Genomic DNA, 25319 nt, shown 5'->3' with positions numbered 1-25319 from the left:
CTGTTATTTTTTTCTTTTACCAAGACCTATATAAGTCTTCTGTAAGTGCATCCAGTAAATAAAAACATAAACTGAGACAAAAGCTGTACATTCTTAAAATTGCCATATTTCTCATGCAGGATACAGGTCTTGAGCTTCCTTATAATGACTTTCCATTGGAATGGGCATTAAACTGGTCACCTCTTTATACTGTGAACAATCTCTACTCAGTAGCACTGAGTAAGTTCTATAATCTATAGGGCAGATGGCAACTGTTTTCAACGTCTTCCCTACACCACCACACACAGCAATCATAGCTGCCATGGTTCCTTGTCTTTTTCATTTCTCTAATAGCTTCCTCCACAGGTTCCTTTTATCTTTGACATTTAGAAGATTACTTGGAGAAAAATATATATAGCTCAATAAAAACAATAAAGCCGGGCGGTGGTGGCGCACGCCTTTAATCCCAGCACTCGGGAGGCAGAGGCAGGCGGATCTCTGTGAGTTCGAGACCAGCCTGGTCTACAGAGCTAGTTCCAGGACAGGCTCCAAAACCATAGAGAAACCCTGTCTCAAAAAACCAAAAAAAAAATAAAATAAAATAAAAATAAAAAAAATGACTGAATCTGTCCCCAAAGGATACATTATTTGTCTGTAATTCCAGAGTGAACAGTATCTTGACATGGCTGCTTCCTTCCACTCTATATTTTGGTGTTAGCATAAAGCTGCAGTGGAGAAGCTCAACAGTAGTGTATATTAGTTATATCATTACTACAACTCTCAAGCTGTAGTTCCCTAGTTCTCAACTTGGTATTAGAGCCATTTCCAGTAAATTCTGGGTTAGCTTTCTGAGAGCCAGATAGATGAATAACACTTTCCTTTGGACCATCGCTTCTTCTTGAGAGGAATTTCTTTCATAGTTGCTGTCAAAGAACTGAATGACTAAAGAGTTTTGGGAAAGTGGCAATTAGGCAGAAAGGTTTAAGACTTTCTAAAATGTAATTCAATAATTTTATGACGGTACAATTAAACTTAAACTGTATATTTAACCACAAAAACTTATAAAGCTCAAATTTTTCTTATGGATCTAAGTCTGTGCTTTCATTTTACAGATGTGAATGTAAGAGGCTCTCAAGATTACAAATACCTGAATTTTATGTGTTGTGTTATGTGTTTATATTAATTCATCCATGGCTTTGAAATGTGGTTTTGGGGCTCCTTCCCATTGTTATAAAGCTTAATATGTACTGGCAAGATAAAAATACGTGGTTTGTCACTGTCTTTTGTGCTGTCACCAATTAGAATTCCTTACAGGTTCTAAATATCAGTTCTTCCATTCTTGACAGACTAAAGAAATAGGTCTTTTAGAAACATTTTCTGTTCTATCTTTTTATTTTGTATGCAGTGTGGGCACACAAATGCCATGGCATGCATGTGGAAGTCAGGGACAAACTTTGGAAATTGGTTTCTCTCCTTCCATGTGGGTCCCAGGGTTTGATCTCAGATCTCAGATGAGACTTGGCATCAATGAGCCACCTTTCCAGCCCTAGTTTTATTTTTCAACTCTCAAATGACAAGGATGAAGGACACTGAGGGACCCATGTACCATTCATATGTAATGAACTGTTGTAAGGAGGCCACTTGTTGGTTCCCAGCTGCTCAGCCCCAAAATAATCACACAGAAACTATATTATTTAAAACACTGCTTAGGCCATTAGCTCTAGCTTCTTATTGACTAACTCTTACATATTAATTTAACCCATCTCCATTAGTCTTTGTATTGCATTCAGTTTAGTTTTTCCCACATACCTAAGTTCTGCCCTATCAATAGACCAAGGCAGTTTCTTTATTCACCAATGGTATTCACAGTATCCAGAGGGGAATCCTACATCAGTGAACAATGTAAAATTATTTGTGTATATATGATGTCATTGACTATGAATGTTTTCCTAGTGTTTTGTTTGTTTTTGTTTCTGTTTTTTTGAGACAGGGTTTCTTTGTGTAACAGCCCTAGCTGACCTGGAACTAGATATTGTAGACCAGGCTGGCCTCGAATTCACAGAGATCCACCTGCCTCTGCCTCCCAAGGGCTGGGATTAAAGGCATGCACCATCTAGGTTTTAATTCCCCTAGACATAAATCTAAGGGAATAAATGAGTTCTTTAAAAGATTATTTTAGGGGGGCTGGAGAGATGGCTCAGCGGTTAAGAGCACTGACTCTTCTTCCAGAGGTCCTGAGTTCAATTCCCAGCAACCACATGGTGGCTCACAACCATCACATAATGAGATCTGGTGCCCTCTTCTGGGGTGCAGGTACACATGCAGGCAGAATACTGTATATGTAATAAATAAATAATCTTAAAAAAAAAAAAAAGATTATTTTAGGCCGGCGGTGGTGGCGCACTCCTTTAATCCCAACACTTGGGAGGCAGAGGCAGGTGGATCTCTGTGAGTTTGAGGCCAGCCAGGTCTACGAAAGCTAGCTCCCTGACAGGCTCCAAAGCTACAGAGAAACCCTGTCTTGAAAAACCAAAAAAAAAAAAAAAAGTTTTGTTTTTTTTTAAATGATTTATTTTTTTGTTTTATGTGCCATATGGGTGCTGAGAATTGAACCCAGTTCAATTCTGGAAGAGCAGTTATCTGGAAGAGCAGCCAGTGCTCTCAACCACTAAGCCATCTGTCCAGTCCCATAAATCAGTTATTATCTCAGTTAGAAATGTTTTATTTCAGTAGTTTTTCTTTTTAGATTTAGTTTTAGTTTTATATTTGTGTGTTATGTTTGCTGGTACCCACGGTAACCAGGAGTGGGAGTCAGATCTCCTGTATCTGGAGTTACAAGCAGTTGTTAATGATACAGAATGGGTCCTGAGAATGAAACTTGAGTGCTCTGAGTTTTTGTTGTTGTTTTGTTTTTTTAATGTTATTTTGAGACAGGTTTCTCTGGGTAACTCTGGTTGTCCTGGAACTCTTTGTAGACCAGGCTTCTCTAACTCAGGGATCTGCCTGCTGAGTGCTGGGATTAAAGACATTTGTACATTGCTACCACCACCACCCAGCACTTGGAACTTGGGTACTCTCAAAGAGCAGGAAGTGCTCTTAACCACTGAGCCATCTGGAAAGTCCAGTCCTTAGTAGTTTCTGTTTTGTTTTGTTTTTTTAAACATTTACTTATTATGTATGGATACATTTGCCTTGTACTTATTTGGTGATTGGAGTTGGTTTACTTCTAAAGTGTGGATTCTGGGGATGAGGCTCAGGTTAGGCGTGATGACAAGTGCCTTTACCCTCAGATCCATTGGCTAGTGTATATAATAATGAGAAAAGTTTTAAGTTTCCTTGATTCTGGCAACCATTCTAATCTTTTTAAAATTCTCTTTTCCTTTTTTTAGGGTTTACTTATTTTTATGTTATCTGTCATCTTTTACCCATATATATATTTGTGCACCATGTGTGTGCCTGGTGCCCACAGATGCCAGAAGAGGGTGTCAAATGCTCAGAATGGAGTTACAAATAGTTGTAAGCCTCCTTATTGGTGCTAGGAATTGAACCCAGGTCTTCTGAAAGAGCAACCAGTGTTCTTAATTGCTGAGCTAGCTCATCTTTTTTGTTGTTGTTTTCTGTAGTTTCTTTAATCTTTCTTAAATAAATAAAAGACATATTTGTGTTCTCTAGTTACTTCTAAAATCCCCTGATAGAAAAATATGCCCAGACATGGGTCGCTCACCGTCAACTCAAATGCATTGTGAGCCTTCTTGGTTCATACATTGTCTCCACAGCAGGTGAATCACTGTTGTGAATATTCATTCATAAACAATTCACTTTCGACTTTTTAATTTCTCTCATAGCTTATAATTATATGTATACCATTTATCCCAAAGTAAGAATTTTCTTTTTGTGTTTTTTGTTTTTTTTGTTTTTCGAGACAGGGTTTCTCTGTAGCTTTTGGAGCCTGTCCTGGAACTAGCTCTTATAGACCAGGCTGGCCTCGAACTCACAGAGATCCCGCCTGCTTCTGCCTCCCTGAGTGCTGGGATTAATGGTGTGCGCCACCACTGCCCTAGTAAGAATTTTCTTAAGTGACTTCTGTGAGAATGTCATTCTCACAGAATTCATTTTTCCCTCCATGAATTTGATGATCAGAAAATTTATCTTTGTGTAAGGTAAAACATTGGTTATTGAGTTTGTATTTTATTTACTTGAGCATTTGAAACAAGTTTTCAAAAAGCTGCTTAATGAGTTGTCATACAACAAAGAAATACAACTAACCTTACTTGATTCTCATTTATCCTTATATGGCAGGCACTGACTGGCTGGAATTTTCACTACCATGTGTGCCACCATGCCTGGATTCTTGTTTTTAAAGATATCTTCAAATATATTAATTCTTGTAGTTTATCTATTCTAGTGTTATTTTTTTCATTTCACATAAACCCTGTGTGTACTAGATGTTGACATTCTGTACTTAGCTTCAGATATGTGGAACATTAAAATTTTTGTTATATTTATTTAGTGGTGTCTGTGTGTGACTGTGTGTCAGAGAGAGAAAGACGGAGAGGGGGAGAGTGCGAGCGAGCCCATACTGCCCCAGGGAGTTTTAGAGGATGGTTTATGGGAGTTGAGTCTTTTTCACTGTATATTAGGTCCAGGGGATTAAACTCAGGTTGTCAGGCTTGGCAGAAAGTGCCTTATCCTTTTGAGCTATCTTGCCAGCCCCCCAAGTAGAACACTTTAACACAACTTTCTATGTGTGTTTACCTAAGTGGCCTTTGATAATTAAGGTAAGAAAAGTCTTAGCTGGGCAGTGGGTGGTACACATCTTTAATCCCAGCAGTTAGGAGGCAGAGGCAGGCAGATTTCTGAGTTTGAGGACAGCGAGGGCTACCCAAGGAAAGTCTTTATTGCCTTGTCTATTTTTCTTAAATTCATTTAGATAACAGAAGGTAAGTACAGACATCCCTCTATCGGCTGGTTTCACCTCTGTAGATTCAGCCAACCATAGGTAGTAAATATTTTTTTTGTGTGTGGAAAAAAAATGCATCTTTCCTGAACACATACACTTTTTTAGGTTGAAATTATCTATATTTTTAAAGCATTTACGTTGTGTTACTGTCAGTAATCTAGAGATGATTTAAAATATATGGGAAGATGTGCCTAAGTTACATGCAAACACTATGCTTTTATATACGCAACTTGAGCACCTGTAAATTTGCATATTTTGGGAGATTTCTGGAACCAGTTTCCTTATGGATACTCAGGGACAGTGGTGCCTGCTAACTAATGTTTCTGTTTTTCCAAAAACTTTCTAGAATGTAAGTCTTTTCTTGTTTATCTTTTTATGCTTATGTTGGATTTAAGACAGCAGTAGTCTGTGTTTTGGTTGTTCTTCTCAGCACTAGTAGCTATCTTTACTTACACTAAATATCCCAGGGCCTCCCACATGCTAAGCAAGCACTCTGCCACGGAATTGCAGCATAATTTTCTTATCCTGTCGTGTGGTGGTGGTGCACACCTTTAATACTAGCCCTCAGGAGGCAGAAGCAGGTGGATCTCTATGAGTTTGAGACCAGCCTGGTATGCAGAGCAAGTTCCAGGACAGCCAGAGATACACAGAGAAACCCTGTCTCAAGAAAACAAACAAACAAACAAATAAATAGACAAAAAATGACTACTTGTCCTAGTACTGATTTTACTTGGTTTTAGACACAGATTGAACTTTTAAAGTTACTTGTACTTTAATCTCATGGTAGATTTTTAAAGCTACCTTTAAGTTCTATTCCCAATACAAAGTTGCATTTTTGTTAAAAGTAGGACATATATGTGTGTGTGTGTGTGTGTGTGTGTGTGTGTGTGTGTGTGTGTGTGTGTGTATTTATTTATTTATTTTTGAGGGGGGCATTTTGAGACCGATTTCTCTGTAGCTTTGGAGCCTGTCCTGGAACTAGCTCTTATAGACCAGGCTGGCCCTGATCTCACAGAGATCCATTTGCCTCTGCCTCCCAAGTGCTGGGATTAAAGGCGTGCGCCATCACTACCCGGCTAGGAGATAATTATTTTTAGGCTTGTAGAAAGAAAGGACTTTAGGGCTTTATGATCTTGTAGTTTGGGATGTGCTTATTGTTTATAATACTAGTGTCTTAAAAACTATTTTTGGGATGTTTAAGAACAATTAAAACATTGGCTTAGGGTTTTTACTTTTAGTAGCTATGCTAAGGATTTTTTTTATATATATAAAATAAAAATGTTCTTTTTCCTTTAGGCAGCTATGGATTTTTGCATGAACATGAACACAAAGGCAAATAGGAAGAAGTTGGTACGAGCCCTCTTCATAGTTCCTAGACAAAGGTCAGTATTTGGAACAGAAATTTGTTGATAGTTGTAAGATCAAACATTCTTACTATTTCTTTTAAATGATCACTTGTCTTAGTTTTCTTAGTTCAGTAGGTGCTATTATTATTAGCATGTTCCTAGGACTTTTATTAATTTTTGTCTTGTTTTGCTTTCTTCTACATGCTACTTTAAGAGAAAATATTTAATAATAAGAATAACTTGGTGCATATGGTGCTGTATACTGTAATTCCAGCACTCAGGAGGAGGCTGAAGCACATGGATCTAGTATTTGAGGACAGCCTAAGCTATGCAATTGAGGCTCAAAAAACAAAACAGGCTGGGATTGGCATCTTATGCCTTTAATCCTAGCACACTAAGGCTGAAGCAGGTAGGTCTCTATGAGTTCATGGCCATCCTTGTTTGTATAGTGAGCTGCACGCCAACCAAGGCTACATAGTACGATCCTGTCTTAAAACAAAACCCCCAAAATGAAACAAACCAGGTGTGGTGGTATACACCTTTGATTTCAGCAAAAATTATTTGACAGAGGCAGGCAAACCTCTGTGAGGAGGCAGAGGCAGGAAGTTCAGTTTAACAATAGCCTGGTCTATGTAGTGAATTCCAGGATAGCCAGGGCTATGTAGAGATAGAGAGGTCCTCTCTTAAAACAGAAACAAGCAAAACAAAAAACAAACCCGAAATAATAAACCCAGTAATGCTAGAAGCAGTTGGTTAGTTTATTATATAGGTTTTTTGAGAAGGATTTATATTTTGTATAGATATGAGAGTAATTTAGTATATTTAATTCTTAAGCTTAAATGGAAATTTTCAAGTTGTTTGAATTTTAATGTTAGGGAAGAGATAAATCTGCCTAGAGATTTCACTCAGTAAAATTGAAGGCTACAGTAATGATAGTGGTAACTCAAGATACCCAGTTACATAACACAGAGATAATTTTGATGCTCTGTCAGCTAAATGAAAATCTATCTATATCCTTCAGATCTTTTCAGACCATTTCCTAGATCTAAAGGAGGTCCATTTCTGTTACTAGATTATTTTTTTTTTCTCTTATGAGACAAGATCTTATTGATGCTGGTCTGGAACTCTTATATGATCCAGTCTACTTCAAATTTGAGTTTCTCCTGCTTTAAACTTCTGAACAGAAGGTTTATGGGTGTGACCACTGTTTCTGGTTAAGAAGTGTGTTAGGGCTAGAGATGATTCAGTGGTTAGAAGGACTTGTTCTCCAGGAGAATCAAGGTCTGATTCCCTGCACCGACATCATGGTTTATAAATGAAACACCAATTCCAGGGGATTTAATCTAATGCTTGACTCTGCCATGACATTGGTGGGCACTAGGCACACATGTCGTACATAATACATGCATGTAGGCAAAATACCCATGCATGTTAAATAGAGTAAATTAATCTAAAGAAGTTTGTTAACTGCCATGATTAACTACTTAGTTTACAATGTAACTAAGATTGTTTCTTGCCTCCAAAGATAAGGATTTTATTGAAGATTTTATGATACATTGATACATAGAGACTAGGGTTACTCTAGTACTGCTAAAATTTCTCAGTGAAACCAAATCCTTACTTAGCCTTTTCCTTTATCTTAAAAATTATTTACTTTCTTTTGTTATGGGTTATGGGTATTCTGCTTGCATGAATGTCTGTGCCATCTGTATGCCTGGTACCCATAGACATAGAAGAGGTATTGGATTCCCTGGAACTGGAGTTAGAGATGGTGGTGAGCTGTCATGGATGGGTGCTAGTAATCAACCCCAGATCGTTTGAAAGAATAGCCAGTGCTCTTAGCCTCTGAGGTAACTCTCTAGCCCTTCTTTTTCTTTTTCTTTTCTCAGCACTGTTAATTTGAGCATATTTTTTTTATTTTAATAGGTGGAGGAATAAGGAATACTAGTACAGTGAGATAGTGATTAATAATATACTTTAGAAAGATGACTTTATGTTGATTTATCCATTATATTATTATATATTAAATGAGGGGCAACGGCTGGAAAGATGGGTGGGTCAGTGGTTAAGAGCACTAGTTGCTCTTCAAGAAGACCTAGGTTCAATTCTCAGCACCCATCTCAGGATGGCTCAGGACTGTCTGTAATTCCAGTTTTAGGGTTTCTGACACCGTCACACAGACATACATTCAGACAAAACACCAATGCATATAAAATAAAAATAAATATATTAAAAATATGAAATTGTATACTTTATCAAATTTAAGGTGCTACCAGTTAATGTGTACCATTAACTTATGTACAAGAGAAAAATGCTGTCAACATTAAGGATTTAATCTGTTCTGTTTTTATATTGATGAAAATAGGGATAATATATACACCTTGAATTGATGAAAATTCAGCAGTTTTTCTCCAATATCTTGTATTATATGCATATAGATTATATATCTGTATATATACACATATACATTTTATGGATCTATTTTGTGTTTGGTTATGTAGGCACATGCACATGCTTGGTACAGTGTGCATGTGGTAGTCAGTAGACAATCAAAGAGAGTTGGTTTTCTCCTTCTACTATGTAGGTCCTGGGTTTGAACTCAGATTATCAGGCTTGTTGGCAGGTGCTATGAAGTTGTCTTGCTAGCCCATTTGGCCTAATTTTTTTTTTTCAGTGATTTTTACATTATCAAGGAATGTTTTACTTTTATGTTTTTTCATTCAAATAAAGACATGTATCAAAAATTATCTATTCTTATTTTATAACAATAAATCAGTTTGCATAATAAATTGATTCTCCTCCTCCTCTTCTTCTTCTTTTTCTTCTTCTTCTCCTCCTCCTCCTCTTCCTCTCTCTCTCTCTCTCTCTCTCTCTCTCTCTCTCTCTTTCTTTCTAGATAGGTTTTCTCACTCAATCCTGAGCTCAGATTCTACAAGGGTGACTGACTAGTGAGTTCCCAAATCCTGCTGTCTCCTTCCTCCTTAGTGCTGGGATTATAGGTGCATGCCAAAGTACTCACTCCCTTGTTTATATGAGGGCTGAGGGTGAAACTCGGGTCCTCGTGTTTGTGCAGTAGGCACTTCACCAAGTTCTTTTATTTGTTCTTTTAGAACTAAATTTATCTGTATAATTCATAAATAGAAGGTTGTAATAGTTCGATTCTGCTAGATACACAGACTTGAAAATAGTAGGATTTTACAAGTTTAGAGCAGTGGTTCTCAGTCTGTGGTCCTTGACCCTTTTGGGGGTTGAACATCCCATTTACAAGAGTTGCCTAAGACCACTGGAAAACAGATATTTGCATTACAATTCATAGCAGTAGCAAAATTACAGTTATGTAGTGGCAACAAAATAATTTTATGGTTGGGGGAGGGGTCACCATACTATGAAGAACTGTGTTAAAGGGTCACAGCATTAGGAAGGTTGAAAATTACTGGTTTAGAGGAAAGAAAAAGGATGCATTTAAACTGGGCATGGTGGTACAAACTTGTAAGCCCAGCCCTTGGGAGATACAGCCTGGAAGAGCAGAAGTTCAAGATCATCCTCAGATAAATACAGTGTTCCAGGCCAACGTAAGAGAGATGAGCTCCTGTCTCAATTTTCTTAAAATTATGTAACATCTTAAAACCCTGAGAAGTAGATGTCTATTATTACCGTAAATGTTTGATATGATAATTTGAGTTGGTTACTTAAACATTGAAAGATGAAAGTATGTCCTAAAATCTAATCACTAAATAATGGTCAGCTGTATGCTGTGATTATTCCAGAAGATAACAACAGGTTGATTTTGTTTTTGTATTTATGTATAGCTTAATATTTGGAGAGAAAACAGGTTAATAATTCCAAGTTCCATTATCAAGAAGAGAAAGAAAAACATGACATACTTTGAAATACAGAGCAAGTGGAATTTGGAGATTTAGTCTAGGGCAACTAGAGAAGACTATATGAAACCAAGGGTTGTTTAATAGGCATACCAAGGAGTTAGCTATACGAAGGATGGGTGAGGAAAACAAATCTAAAGTGTTTCTGATAGTAGCAGTCAGTGTATAGAGACTAGAAAAATCATGGTTTCAAACCATAGCAAAATCCCTTTGTTTTGTATACAGTAAACTGCAGGAAGGTAGTCATATTTGTTGTTATCCCTAGTACTTAACACAATGTTTGATATGCAGAAGTTGATAAAGATTATGTGACTTGTTTAATGTTAATGCTCTCTCTCCTTTTTAAAATGAAGTTTATAGATTCAACCTTTTTTTTTTTAAAGATTTGTTTATTTACTATGTATATAGTATTCTGCCTGCACATATGCCTGCAGGCCTGAAGGTTGGTTGCTGGGAATAGAACTCAGGACCTTTGGAAGAGCAGCCAGTGCTCTCAACCACTGAGCCATCTCTCTAGACCAGATTCAACTATTTTTTTTTTTTTGAGAGGTTTTGGGTATAGGTTATGCGCCAGGTGGTGGCAGCGCATGCCTTTAATCCCAGCACTCGGGGGCAGAGGTAGGCGGATTTCTGTGAGTTCAAGGCCAGCCTGGTCTACAAGAGCTAGTTCCAAGACAGGCTCCAAAGCAACACAGAGAAACCCTGTCTCCAAAAATCAAACAAATAAACAACAACAACAAAAAAACGGGCTCAATATTAATTCTCTTTTATTCTCTTTTAAAATCTCTGTATGTATAGAGTGACCAAGTGGAATACCTTTGTTTTCCCCACTCCAGAGTGGAATGCTTTCTACTGTGTGGGATTCCTTTGTTTTTTATTGGGAATGATGACTCAACTTTAAGTCATATCACAGTAGCTGTCTTGCTGAACAGCTGTCCTTCGTTCCTTTGCATAAAGTAAATGCGGTGTTCTTTAAGGAAGAAATCAAGTACATCATATTACAATTGTTGACTTGCTGACTGTACTGTAACTAAACTGTGGAAATAATCAGCATGTAAGAGGCAGAGGCAGAGAGGCAGGAGGATCTGTGAGTTCGAGGCCAGCCTAGTTTACAAAGCAAACTCCAGGACAGCCAAGGCTGTCACACAGAGAAACCTTGTCTCCAAAAATCTACACACACACACACACACACACACACACACACACCTACCTTGTGTTCTCAATACCAGAAGTCTAAGACATCTTTTAGTAGTAAAAAGAATCCCTCATCTCCCTATTTATTCAGCTTTCATGTCTGCTAGTGGAAAACCATTGTCTTTATTCTCAGATATATCTTTCTCGGGTTTCTTTTTCATGTACAAGAAAATAGAAGTTTAGAGTCTTCTTCCTTTTTACACAGACAGCTACCTCTTATGTATATATCTTTCATCGGTATGAAAAGGTCTCCCTTGTTGTTTTTTATAAGGCTTCATGAGTGTCCCATATTTAACCATTTTGGGCTTTTCAGCTTTTTTCTGTTACTGACAGCTATATTTGCACTTCCTTTTTCTCTTATTTACATTAACTAGTATCTTTTCGGTTTTGCTTTGTTTTTCCTACCAAAACTTTTAGATTTATCATTAATCCTATTTTACTATTAATAATTTTGACTTTTATTTTTACTCATTCCCTTCTTTGGGGTTATTTCATTTGTTTCTTTTTTGTTAATTTCATATATGTCTTGGCCTTTGAGTGTGGCTGTAGCTATTCTGTAGTTTTGTAATATGGTGACTTAATGTTTTCTAGAAATTCTGCATCTTTTTATGATACTTGTACAATTTGGCTTGTCTCTGAAGAAGATGTTTTGGTCCCTAGTGGTGCTAGAATTAAAATCACCCAACAGTCTCCTGTCATTTTATCTTCAGTCTCTTCATTCCCATTAATTCAGAAACTTTCTTTATCCCTTAAATAAGAAAGATAACTAATTGGTAGCCCTCAAAGGTGGGTAGATGGGAGGAGGGGAGGAGGAGAGAAGAACACAAGAGAGTAGAGTTTAGTATAAATAGGTTATACTGTTTTGGGCTAAGAAGTGTTGGGGGTAAAATGTTACTCTTTGAGCTATCTGGATCATAGATAGTTGGCTTGAACTCACTTGAAAGGTATTCTGAGTACCTTCCCCTCCTCAGATGCTTAGTTTACAGTTTGGAGTATTGTTATTGTTTTCTGAGTTGTCTTTGTATTTTCCTGGTGTAATGTGTAAGACCAAAAGATTTTAAGTTTGATATAGTTCATTTCTTACAATTTGTAGATCAGGCTGGCCTTGAACTCAGATCTGTCTGCCTCTGCTTCACAAGTGCTGGAATTAAAGGTGTGTGTCAACAGTGCCCCATCTTTTGCAATTCTTTTCTTTCTTTTTCTTTTCTTTTTGTCTTTTGTTTTGTTTTTCTACACAGGGTTTCTACTAGCTCTGTAGACCAGGGTGGTGAGTGCTGGAATTAAAGGCATGCACCACCACTCTCTGGCATTACAATTATTAAAGGTGTGAGCTGAAACAGGATTTGACTTTCAGTTTTGTTTGTCAGATGTAAGTGAAAGCGTGTCTAAAGGCTGTTGTTTTATCTGTTAATTTATTAATTTGAAGGACTCTTCAGAAATGAAGCCTATAAATTTTCTTAGATATTTGTATGTCATTTTATAGTTAATTTGTAATAGCCACAACACATAGAAGGAATTGAAACTTTACATGAAATATTTAATCTTTAAATATACTGTGTGTACCACCCAGATTAGGTTATGCAAAATTTTCATCATCCTAAAGGCCATTTACCTAAGCTAGATTTTGAGTTTAAAGTTAGAATCTGGGAAAGTACTTTAAAAATCTTTTTCCTTGTTTTAATTACTGCCGTACTGTGTTTCTTTTAATGACTTTAAGTTCACATAGAGTTATAAGTATTAAGAGGTAGATGTGAAGAATATCCTCAGTGATGTAAACACAGTGCTCTTCACATTTAAGATTTACACCTGATTCTGGAGGAGGTGTTTTGTTTTGTCTAGTTTGATAGGCTTTTTCTGTAGTCCTGTCTGTTCTCGAACCAACTGTGTAGACCAGAGATCCACTTGCCTCTACCTCACAAGTGCTGGGATTAAAGGTCCAGCTGGCTTTTTGATATTTTTTGTGAGATTTTCAAATTAGATTTCCTTCCTCATTAAATTTAAAACTTAAAGAATCAGAGATTTTGGTTTGGTTTGGTTTTGCTTTTTCTATTGGTATGTTATACCACTTGGTGGCACTGTTTTATTTAGAATGTCAGGACTATAAAAGAAAACTGAACAAACTGAAAAAGAACTTGGTTCTGGATTTCAGAGAAAATGATCCCAGTCTTTATTATATTTTGCAATTTTTGAATCATATTAGTATTATTTTGTAATTGTGTGTGTGTGTGTGGTCCAGGTAGACCACAGCATCACAGCATATGTGTGAAGGTATAGGACCAGCTTCTGAGAGTTTTGTGCCTTTTTCTACCTGGGTCCCTGGGATCAAACCTAAGTTGTCAGACTTGGTGACAAGTTCCTTTTTTCCACTAAGTCATCTTGTCAACCCCTAGTTTACTATTTCCCATGCTGAAAAATTTGTTGTTGTTGCTTTGTAGTGTTGGGAATCAAATCCGGGGTCTTACACAGGCTAAGAAAATTCTCTGCAACTCTGAGCCCCCTCCAGTTTTTTTTCTTGTTTGTTTTGTGGTTGTGGTTTTAATTTCAGTTTTTTGAGACACGGTTTCTCTCTGTAGCTTTGGCTGTACTGGGACTCCCTCTTTAGACCGTGCTGATCTTGAACTCACAGAGATCCGCCTGACTCTGGGATTAAAGGTGTGTGTCGCCACCACCTGGAAAAAGAGTTGTTTTTAAGTCATTCACTATTAACAGTTAAAAGTAATTACCACTATCAGAAGATTATAGAATTTGGCTTTGAAAAGAAGGATCTAAGTTATTTCCCATGTACTTTTTAGAAGATTCAAATTACAAGAACTGTGAGATGGGCTGTGCTTGTGACTACTAGATTCTGTCTCACTTTTAGATTTTATTGCATTGTATTGCAATGCAGAAATATATTTTTTGCCAGGCTTAGTGGCATGGTGGGGCTACAATCCTCAATATTCCAGAAACTGAATGAAGCAAAAGAATCTCAACTTCAGGGTCCACCTGGCTGTGAGAGAGTTTGGACAGGCCTAGCAACTTATTAAGACCTTGTCTCAAGACGTAAGGTAAAGGCAGGTTGTTTGCCCAGTATGAATGAGGTCCTAGATTCAAATCCCTGTTGTGGACGAATGAGAGAGGGAGGAAAAAGGACAGAGGGAAGGAAGGAGGGGAGAGAAAGGGAAAAAAGGAAATGTGATCTATAAATTAATTAAAATATCTTTTTGCCAGGCAGTGGTGGCGCACACCTTTAATCCCAGCACTTGGGAGGGAGAGGAAGGCAGATTGTTCTGAGTTTGAGGCCAGCACGGTCTACAAAGCAAGTTCCAGGATAGTCAGTACTGTTACACAGAGAAACTCTTGTCTCAAAAAAACACAAACAACACGACTTTAGTCCCAGCACTCCGGAGGCAGAGGCAGGTGGATCTCTGTGAGTTCATCCAGCCTAGTCTATGAGACATAGTTCCAGGACAGGCTCCAAAGCTACAGAGAAATCCTGTTTTGAAAAACCAAAACCAAACCAAAAAAGAAAAAAGAAAAACTAACCTCACAATAACTTAAAAATGGTTGATGTTATGTTTTTCATTTTAGCCCTTTTAGGCTTGTATTTATTCTTAGGAAGGAAGGACAGAGCATTCTTAAGTGTTCTGTGTCATCCTGAGAATGATTTATGATAGCCATGCTTTCTATTTTCAATAAGTTTATAAGACAAAATAAAAGAATGACTAGCAAGTGGTAGATTTGTAGAAATAGCAGATAGATAGCAAAATGTCATCAAATCAGGCAGAGACACCTGGAGTAGCCTCACTGAAAGAGTAAACAAAGGCCACATCATGTTGAGGCCAAAAACATTTAGCAGAATTACCAGAGAAGTCCAGCGGAGGCAGTCAGTTCCTGATGAAGAGTCTCAGATGGAGCAGACTATTCCCTTAGATAAGGCTTTTAAGTAAAAGATCAAATAGCAACAGATAATGTCATCACGTTGGGAACGAATAGGAGAAACTGGCAGTTATTTGGAGTTTCCTATTAAATTGTCACTTCCTTGGATAAGTTTCCCATTGCTCAGTTTATAGCTGCTGTTCCCACTACAGGATTTTGGTTTGTTTGGAGTCAGGGTTTTACTGTGCCTCCCAAGTGTCTGAGATCTGCCTGTCTCTGCCTCCTAAGTGCTTCGATTAAAGGCCTGTGCCACCATCACTCCTGGCCTACTGCAAACGTTTTTTATAATATGGGATACAGAATTGTAACCTCTATTAGAAATAATATTTGTTCTATCTGTTCTCAGGGGACAATGTTTTATTTAATGTACTTTGCTGCCTGGTGTTTTTCCTCTCCCTATTATTGAGCCAAGAGGGGCAGCCTGCCTCACAACAGAGAGTTTTGGAGGATACTTGAAGTAAACCTGCTTGAGTCAGGGGTAGATGTCTGCTTTCAATAAGATAACAGCACGTAACAGTTGACTAATGTACACTACAGTTACCATAACTGGCAGTGAGCAAGTAACTTTCTTCTTTACTTTTTTCTTTCCTTTTCTTTCTTTCTTTCTTTCTTTCTTTCTTTCTTTCTTTCTTTCTTTCTTTCTTTCTTTCTTTCTTTTTTTTTTTTGAGACAGGGTTTCTCTGTAGCTTTGGAGCCTGTCCTGGAATTAGCCCTTGTAGACCAGACTGGTCTTGAACTTACAGAGATCCGCCTGCCTGTGCCTTCACCTCCCAAGTGCTGAGATTAAAGGCGTGCGCCACTATCACCCAGCGTAATTTACTATCTTACATACAGTGTAAGAATTTATTTTGTAGAGTAATGGATGGACACAGAACTGAATATACAGCACTGTAAAATTTAGTATAAACTATCCATTTTATAGGAGTAGAGTTCTGAGAAATGGAGTGTGTATGTGTGTGTTTGTGTGTGTATGTGTGTGTGTGTAGACTTTCTGTGCATGAGCCTTTGGAAGTCAGAAGGGAGAGTTAGATCCATTGGAACTAGAGTTACAGATGATTGTGAACCACTATGTGGGTGCTAGGAATCAAACCTGGGTCTTTTGCAAGAAGAGTAAGCACTCTTAACTACAGAGTGATCTCTCCAGCCCTCCAGGATTTTTTTCTTTATTTAAAAACACTAGCAATACCCAGCAAATCTTACAGGAGTAATGTGGCCCAAATCATGTCCATTTTATATATTAGATGTATAACTTTCAACATATAAACCTTTAAAAATGTTTTAAATAAATATCTAAAGTTTTATTTTTTAAATGTTAGAGTTCAAAACACTTTTAAATCTTGCTTTTAAAAATAATGATTTTTTTTTAACCTGGGCAATGAGCACTTGGGAGGCAGAGGCAGATGAATCTCTGAGTTCGAGGCCAGTCTAGTCTACAGAGTGAGTTCCAGGACGGCCAGGACTATACAGAGAAACCCTGTCTCAAAAAACAAAAATAAATTTTTAAAATTTAAGATATGAGTAGATAGCAAACACAATCTTTTCCATCTGTCTTGTTATTTCTGAAGTGCTGACTATAATAACCATTTCATAGATTATTATTAACACGTTGAATAATATATGTATATATATTAGGATTGGGACTATTTCTACTACATTAGTAATTTTTTTTAACTTTTAAGTTTTCTTTAAAATCATTTAAACTAGGACTGGAGAGATCCATATGGTGCCCTCTTTTGGACTGCAGGCATACATGCAAGCAGAACACTATAAACATAATACATAAATAAATCTTTTGTAAAAATTTAAATTAGCGCCAGGTGGTGGTGGCACACATCTTTAATCCCAGCACTCGACAGGGAGAGGCAGGCAGATCTCTGAGAGTTCAAGACCAACCTGGTCTACAGAGTGAATTCCAGGCCAGGCTCTAAAGTTAAACAGAGTAACTCTGTCTCAAAACAAAACAAAAAAAGTACAACACTCGTTTAAATGTGCAGTGGTGTGTGAAGGCTAGAGAACAGCATGAAGAAGTTGGTTCCTTCCTTCCACTTTGTGGGTCCCGTAGGTTGGTTCGGGTCCCCTGGTTTGGCAGCAGCTACCTTATTAACCCACTAAGCCATCTCTCTGACTTTCAAGTTTTGGTGTTTGCATTTATAAAAAATATTTGCTCAACTTAAGAATAGGCAGTCTTCTTTCCTTTTTATAATGGTAGAAATTTTGATGCTAAGGGACATTCAATCACTCATGAAAAGGTTTTGTTTAAAAAGAAAATCTTGGCCGGGCGGTGGTGGCGCACGCCTTTAATCCCAGCACTCGGGAGGCAGAGGCAGGCAGATCTCTGTGAGTTCGAGGCCAGCCTGGTCTACAAGAGCTAGTTCCAGGACAGGAACCAAAAGCTACGGAGAAACCCTGTCTCAAAAATCCAAGAAATAAAAAAGAAAATGTTAAAACTTTTAAAAGAAGTTATAGAAGTCAAAGAAGAAAACCAAGTTTTTAAGATTTTAGCCATGAATTTACCTTTTCTTCCCCTAACCCCTTATCTCCTTTACCTTCCTTGTCTCAGCATCAATCTAATTCTAATTCCAAGTCTAATTTGTAGCCTGCTATGACAGGTATCCTTTTAGTAGTAATGACCTATTTTCCTACACTAGTTAGTAATGCAGGGATGTGTTTGGATATAGTTAATTAGGAACTGTAAGATTACTTGTTTGTCTTCTAAGAGCTTCCAGCTGTCGTCATGGTTTCAAATACTCTTTGTGGGGTTTAGCTTCCCTGCCTCTGCCCTGGTGGTTCTACTGCTGCAGGTGTAACCATTTCTCGTCTCCAGCCTGTGTGATCTGCTGAGTGTTGAATAGCTAAATAATCAAGTCGTGTAAGATAATGGCTGTGATGGGAATGGAAAATAAATTGTAGTGTGTGTGTTGATTCCAGTTAGCAGTGATTGCCTGGAGTATTGGATTAAATAAGCAGGATTCTGGAGCTGCGTCCACATTTGATAGGAAAGAGTGCTCTGTCAGTGGAGTGAGGTGACATCATGAGTGCCACATACTGCCACTGGCTAGAGTGAGGTCTTATATGAGGATCTGAATGGGTTTTGTGATGAACAGAGTTTATTTGCATCATTTGATACTATGTTAATAACTTAGGTACTTTTTGGTTCTTGTTTGCTTTCTTCAGAAATTGGTATTTCCAAATGACTTACTTCTAGATAAGTGAAGGAATTTATTTTTTGAAAGAATTATGACTTGCCATATTTAAGTTGCCTTTAGATTTGTAAATATTCTGTTACTGAGTAATTATGTAATTAAAAATTTAAGCCATTTCAGAATGCATTTTTTTCACATAGCATTTCATATATGAGAATTATATACCTGGCCAAAATATAGACTAAAAAATGCCAGGTTATTAATACACTTTTACAAGGCTTACTGAATATTCAGAAGCTCCATAATGGCAATAAATTGACATGTCTGAATGATTAGCTTTTTGAAAATTATTTACTATGTGAGTAAATCTGAGAAAGTTTTAAGTTTTAAAAATGAATTATTTCTGGTATGTCTTTCTTTTTACACATATCACATATAACTTTTGCAGGTTGGATTTGCTACCATTTTATGCAAGATTGGTTGCTACATTGCATCCCTGCATGTCTGATGTAGCAGAGGATCTTTGTTCCATGCTGAGGGGGGATTTCAGATTTCATGTATGTATTTAAGCATTTATTTTGTGATATGTATATATCCTAATAAGTTGAGGATTCTTTGGATGAGCATTATAATTTTATCGATAAGTGTATTTTTGAAATTGATAGTGGCACAGTAGTTGAGAATTTATGGAATTCTAATTTTTTTGAAAGATTTATTTATTATGTATACAGTTTTCTGTCTGCATGTAGGCCTGCACACCAGAAGAGGACACTAAATCCAATCATAGATGGTTGTGAGCCACCTGTGGTTGCTGAGAACCGAACTCATGATGTTTGGAAGAGCAGCCAATGCTCTTAACCTCTGAGTCATCTCTCTAGCCTGGAATTCTAAATCTTTAAAATGTAAGTGTACTTAACAACACTTAAAGTTGTTAATGCTGCTCCAGGTAGGAGGGGAGTTGTTACTATTTTGTCCTCCCATTATATGTATTTTTTTTCTCTTTACAAATTAAAAATCATTCTTCAGTATCAAGTCACAGTCCTTATTTGTTGACCCCAGAAAAAAAGAGAATTATCTACGAAAAGTTTGATATGCTGTCCCAAGGGGACTTTTTAGGTGTTGAGTTCCAAAAGTGGGAAGTATAATAGCTTCCATAAATTCTGAGTCATCAGTGAACTCTGCTCTTGCCTGTGTTTTATTGATTCTTGCCTTAAGAATTTTTATCTTGGATAGTGTTAAGTTCTTTAAACAATATTCCATTAAATACCAGAGATATTTTAACAGGCAGCATCCCTTCTTTTCAGGTTCTGCAAACCTGAACAGACTGTTTTAGTCTGTGCTCTAGTTACCCAGTCATTTTATGGAAGTGATATGATAGAGCTTCAGATACAGGGTTGGTGGGTGAAAACAACGCTGCTAATGCCCGAAAGTGGACATTGGTAGACTTTGCAACAACTGAAGTTCAGGTGTTCATAGCCAGTGAAAAGTTATGTTTACAACACTTTGCAGCAAGTTGTTTGGAATGTCAGTAAAACTATTGTTTGCTGTGCTTAGTAAACTCTATTATATTCACTATTTATAAATCAGTAGTATTGTTGAGTTCTCAAGAGAACAGATAATTTCTGAAGTCAAGAACTTCAGAATATAACTCACAACTAAGACAAATTTAAAAGCAAAAAGAAAAATATAAATTATGATGGTGTACTTGCAAAATGACTAATGAAGAGTGCAGAGTAAGAAAATCTCATGAGGAACAGATTGATCTCTAATTCTTGTAGTAAGTGTCTATTTGTTGCTGTCTTTGTGATTAAGATTTTCCTGAGCCATGTTTTGCTTAAGTGTGTTTTAAATTTTCATAGACAATACTAAGCCTGGTAGAGTTTCTGTGTTTAGAGAACTTGGGACACACTGAGCTTATTAAAACTAACAGTTTTGTTTTGTTATAAAACTTCTCAAAACTTCATGAGGGTAATTGTGCTCTGTGTAATGTACTAGAGGAGTATGAGTGTATGTCCCATAAAGAACACACTTTGATAAATGCTGCTATTTCAGGAATAGATAAAGCAGAAGTCTTATTCTTGCTGATGTAATTCATTTCTTGTACCAATGAGGATCTGTTAAGCCACTTAACTTATATGGAGCTTCTGTGTCAATATATGCATCAGTCTCTCAACCAAACCCTAAATTAAGCCCTAAACTGTTGCACTAAGTATGATTAGTGAAAAACATACAATTGAGAGTAGTCTATTCATGCATACTCTCTTATCCTAAAGATTGAAGCAGAATTTGAAGGCTTTGGCATAATTTATACTGCTGCAATCTTGGGGACCCACTGTTCTCAGAGTAGAAAAGAAGTTAGTTGAAGTTACTTTCCATCTCTCACAGGATCTCTCCTTCCTAACTTCCTAATCTTCAGACTCTTTCTTAACTTCTGTTAGGTTTTAAATGTATTTAGTGTACAACTATTATCAAATGAAAACAAAGTAACAGCTGCAAAAACCATATGTGTCAATCCTGTTAACACAGTATACCCTACAACATCCATATTTCATTTTCTTATTTTGAGACACGGACTATCTCAGGCTGACCTCCTATTCACTGTGTAGTGGTCTTTTTTTGTTTGTTTGGCATGTTCGTTTGTTTTCCTTTTTATTGTTTTTTTTTAAGAGTATAATTTTTTTTCCCTAAAACCATCATAGCAACATCCTTGATAGAGATCACTAAATTTCCTGATCATCCATTAGTTGATGTCCTTGTAGGTTCTAAACCCTGGACTCTGCTGATTTTTTAGAAGACATCATTCTGATTCCACCATGTAAACATTGTGACCAAGATTTAGTTACTCAAGTGATAAACGGGTCTATTTAATAATAGTAATTTTGCTCTTTGAATCTGCATTTGTCCTAATTAAATGAGAAAATCCATATATAGCATAGTACCTAATATAAATATCATTATCCAGGATCTTTTGTTTATTCTTGTTAATCTTTTTTTAAGCTAGGCTTATTTGTTGGGATTCCTTAGTCTTCTTTTGCACTGCTATTTTGCTTGCGACGGGATTTCATGTAATTTGGGCCAGCTTCAAACTCATAAGTGTAGCAAGGCTGGCTTTGAATTGATCCTCTTTATTCCACCTTCCAAGTGCTGGGATTCCAGGTGTGTTCTGCTTTTTGAATGGGAACACAATTGTTTGACTTCTGTTAACGTTTGTTTCCCAACAACTTCATGTCACCAAATGTGTGTATCTTGCTAGAGTGTATCCAGTGCATACACCGATTTTTTTTTTGTCCTTCTAGAAACCAGTTGTATCCACAAAACAGACTGATAATTTTCTTCTAAGAATATCTTTATATTTTTGTTCATTTAATGTACTTCTGTATTTTCCCCATAAATTCAGTATTCAACTGTTAAGGTTCTTTCATATCCCATAGCTATGTTCACCAAATTCTTGTCATGGCATTCTGAAACACTCTACTTCTAGCTACTTCTCATCAAACCCGCTATCACTGTCTTTCATAATCCACAGCTTGAGTTATGACAATAGCTCTTTAACCAGGTTTCCCTGTCTCTGTCTTCTATCTAGGTCCAATATATTGCCACAATATGATCATATTTGCCCCCTTAAGAATCTCAGCTGAGAAGTAAAGCTGGTAAAACTATATGTAGTCAAAGAAATTCTAGTTAAACAATGGATTTGCTAATTTGACAGATCAATAAAGCTAATAGAAGTGAGAAATCAACATTCTTATATACTTCAATCAGGTAAGAATTTAGATAAAACAGTTCGGCAATATGTTTCAAGATCATTAGAGACTGAACAGCTCTGAAGAAAAAAATAAAAAGCTTTGTTTACATCATGAACTATACTAGGAAAAACTGATGATCTCAAAGCCCAACTCTAATCATGGTGCCAAAGTGATATAGTCACTAACAAATAGTTTTTTTTTATAAAATCTTATCTTTGGATAGTACAACTATGAGGAATATTTTGTTTCTAGTGTTCTTTTCCTCCAGACTTTTCAGAGTCTCCTTCCTAAATGAAGGAGAGGGCAGCTTTTGTTTAAGCAGATCATTCTCACTGACATTCTAAAAAATGGTCTAAGTTTTTTAAATTAAAATTCGTTATTGGTGCATTAGCTTTTCACAACTGACCAGAACACCTCACATAAACAACTTAATAGAGGAAGGGCACATTTTGTTCATCTTGGAGAGTTGAACTGATGATCTCGCTTGACTCCATGTGTTTGGGGAGAGAGAGCATCATGGTGGCTGGGATATCAGAGTGAATGGGAAATAGAGAATGAAGAAGAGGGCAGCAACCAGGTGTGGCATTCAAAGGCACACCTAGTGATCTGCTTCTCCCACTTAGGGCCTTCTTCCCAGTTTTCCATAACAACGTTCAACATATAAGCTTCTAGACACATTCATAGTCAAACTACAACAGTTGATCAAGATAAGTGGAATACAAATATGTTTATGTGATATAACTGTATATTCTATATGTATATGATTTTAAACTTACATTTGCAATTATAACATTTTATCTACACTGTAGAACAAAAAAATAAATGAAAACTGAGGCAAAATGTGTGAGTAAAAGTTTCAAATTTATCTTCAACCCTCACTCCCTGTCCTATAGATTGACTGTACACCTTTTGAGACCAAATTAAGAAATATTATATGTACATTACAGCAAATCTATTTATTCATAGACTCAGAACAGATTACAAGGTTAGCATAAAATAGATTTGTAGAAAAGTGTATTGAATTAGTGGATAAAGTTAATATAGAGTCAAAAGGACAAATTATACAGGGAAAAAATAACTTCTTGGACAAGTATCTTTTAGCCCTTCTAGAAGGGCCAGCAGTTTCTTTTATATAGGGGAATAGTAAATGATAGGTTTAAGATAGTTTTAAAGATTTATGGGTAGACATATTTGAAGAGGTTATTTGGTGATGCACACTAACAGTAATTTAGTTTTATCTATCTTTAAATATTGAATTGGAAGCAGCATTTTTGTTAAGGTTAATTGGTAATATAAGTAACATCTTACTTATATTCAGTAGTAATCACTGAACTGATAGTATATGAACAAATGCATATTGTTGGTCAGTATTTAGTTTTATAGAAGTATTGCTTCTCTTTTTTTGGCTAAAAGCAAGTGTGGTTTTGCATAAATTTTTGATATGTCTATGATTATAAGTCATGAAGAAATAATAGTCAAGAATACTGGATGAGGAGTTATGATAAGTTTATGGGGGTTCACCCCCAGTTATAGTTTTTCATGTTTCAGCTTCTCTTCTGAACATCAGGAATAGAGATAATTGATCTTTGCTTTTAAATTTTCATAGTTTTGAAGGGAATAAAAAATAGATCTCATAGAAATAGAAGTAAAATAGTGATTTCTAGGGCAGGAGAGATGGCTCTGTGGTTAAGAGTACTGGCTCCTCTTGTAAAGGACCTAGGTTTGGTTGCCAGCACCCACATGGTGATTTGCAGCCACCTGTAGCTCCAGTTCTAAGGGATCCAACATGCTTTCCCAGCCTTCACAAGCACCAGCACCAGGCACACACATGGCGAACATGTATACTTGCACATACACATAAAATGAAAATAATTTTTTATTAAAAAAAAAGTGATTACCAGATTTGGGAAGGGGTGGAGATGGGGAGAAATGCGGAGATGCTCGAGAGTACAGGAGGTTAACTGTAGTAGGTCACATATTCCAGAATGACTAGGAGGGCTTGGTGGGGCTGCAGAGAAATGCGGAGATGCTCCACAGTACAGGAGGTTAACTGTAGTAGGTCACATATTCCAGAATGACTAGGAGGGCTTGGTGGGGCTACAGAGAAATGCGGAGATGCTCCACAGTACAGGAGGTTAACTGTAGTAGGTCACATATTCCAGAATGACTAGGAGGGCTTGGTGGGGCTGCAGAGAGAGAACATGTGCTTGTTCTGCTCTGGCTGTGTTTTCTCTTTGTCTCTAATTACAGCAATACCTTTTATCTATAAATAATATGATTAAAATGAAGTTTTCTGGAGTGTTTGTGATTTTGTTTTTGCTTGATATTCTTTTTGTTGATACTTCGGATTAGATTTAGTAATAATGACCTCCTAGTTTGCTCTGGGGTTTTAATAAACATGGTTTTATTTTAAAGTCATCACTAAAGAGACTGAGTATGGTGTCACATACCTATAATCCTATCACCTATGAGACAGAGACAGGAGGATTGCAAGTTTAAAACACCCTGGCCTAGATAGGATGCTTCAGGTCAGCCAGGACTATATAATAAGACCCTGTTTCAGTTGGTCAGTCAATCGATCAATCAAACAAAAATCACTAAAACTTTAAATACTTATTTTTGTTTGCTATAGAAAGTAGATGTCTGAAAGTCAACAAATTCCATTGACTGTTTAGTTGTCTGGTTTATAAAAGTTCAATAAAATAATGATCATGAAGTATATGACTGCTGATGAGATTAGCCCTTGTTTTTATAAACTTGGAATTCCATCATATTATGCTGAGTAAATTTCAGTTGACAGTTTGGAAATTTGAATCTTGGTGTTTGATTACCCTGGTCAAATCATTGACACTTCTAAGATCTTTTTTTTAAATTGATTTTTTATTGAGCTTTACATTTTTCTCTGCTCCCCTTCCTGCCTCTCCCCTCCCCTTAGATCTTTCTCCTTCTTTCTCCCTCTTTTGCTGTCTCTCCACCCTACCCTGCTGCACCAGAAGAGTAAAGCTATCATTTTTCCCTGAACATTATAAATGTTCTGGATAAAATAAGTGGGTAATATTCTGGAAAGAGCATTGAATTAATTGGAGATGCTACTATCTCATAGTCGTTGTTTACATAATAATTTTCTAGACTGTCAATTTGGATTTATGAAA

General features: G+C 36.7%; 1 protein-coding gene across 8 annotated transcripts in view; it reads left to right on the top strand.

Moving 5' to 3' along the window:
- Window positions 1-25319, top strand: part of Upf2 (UPF2 regulator of nonsense mediated mRNA decay) — a 109958-nt gene that overhangs the window by 34487 nt on the left and 50152 nt on the right. For all 8 annotated transcript variants that reach the window (XM_075970417.1, XM_075970420.1, XM_075970414.1 and 5 more), the window contains exons 8-9: window positions 6236-6321; window positions 18870-18978. In XM_075970417.1, coding sequence (XP_075826532.1) covers window positions 6236-6321; window positions 18870-18978 — 195 coding nt within the window. The remainder of the gene's footprint in view (window positions 1-6235; window positions 6322-18869; window positions 18979-25319) is intronic.

This window comes from Microtus pennsylvanicus, chromosome 4, assembly GCF_037038515.1.
Source record: "Microtus pennsylvanicus isolate mMicPen1 chromosome 4, mMicPen1.hap1, whole genome shotgun sequence".
In the NCBI taxonomy this organism is placed as follows: Eukaryota; Metazoa; Chordata; class Mammalia; order Rodentia; family Cricetidae; genus Microtus; species Microtus pennsylvanicus.
This window is presented reverse-complemented; position numbering and strand designations above follow the sequence as displayed.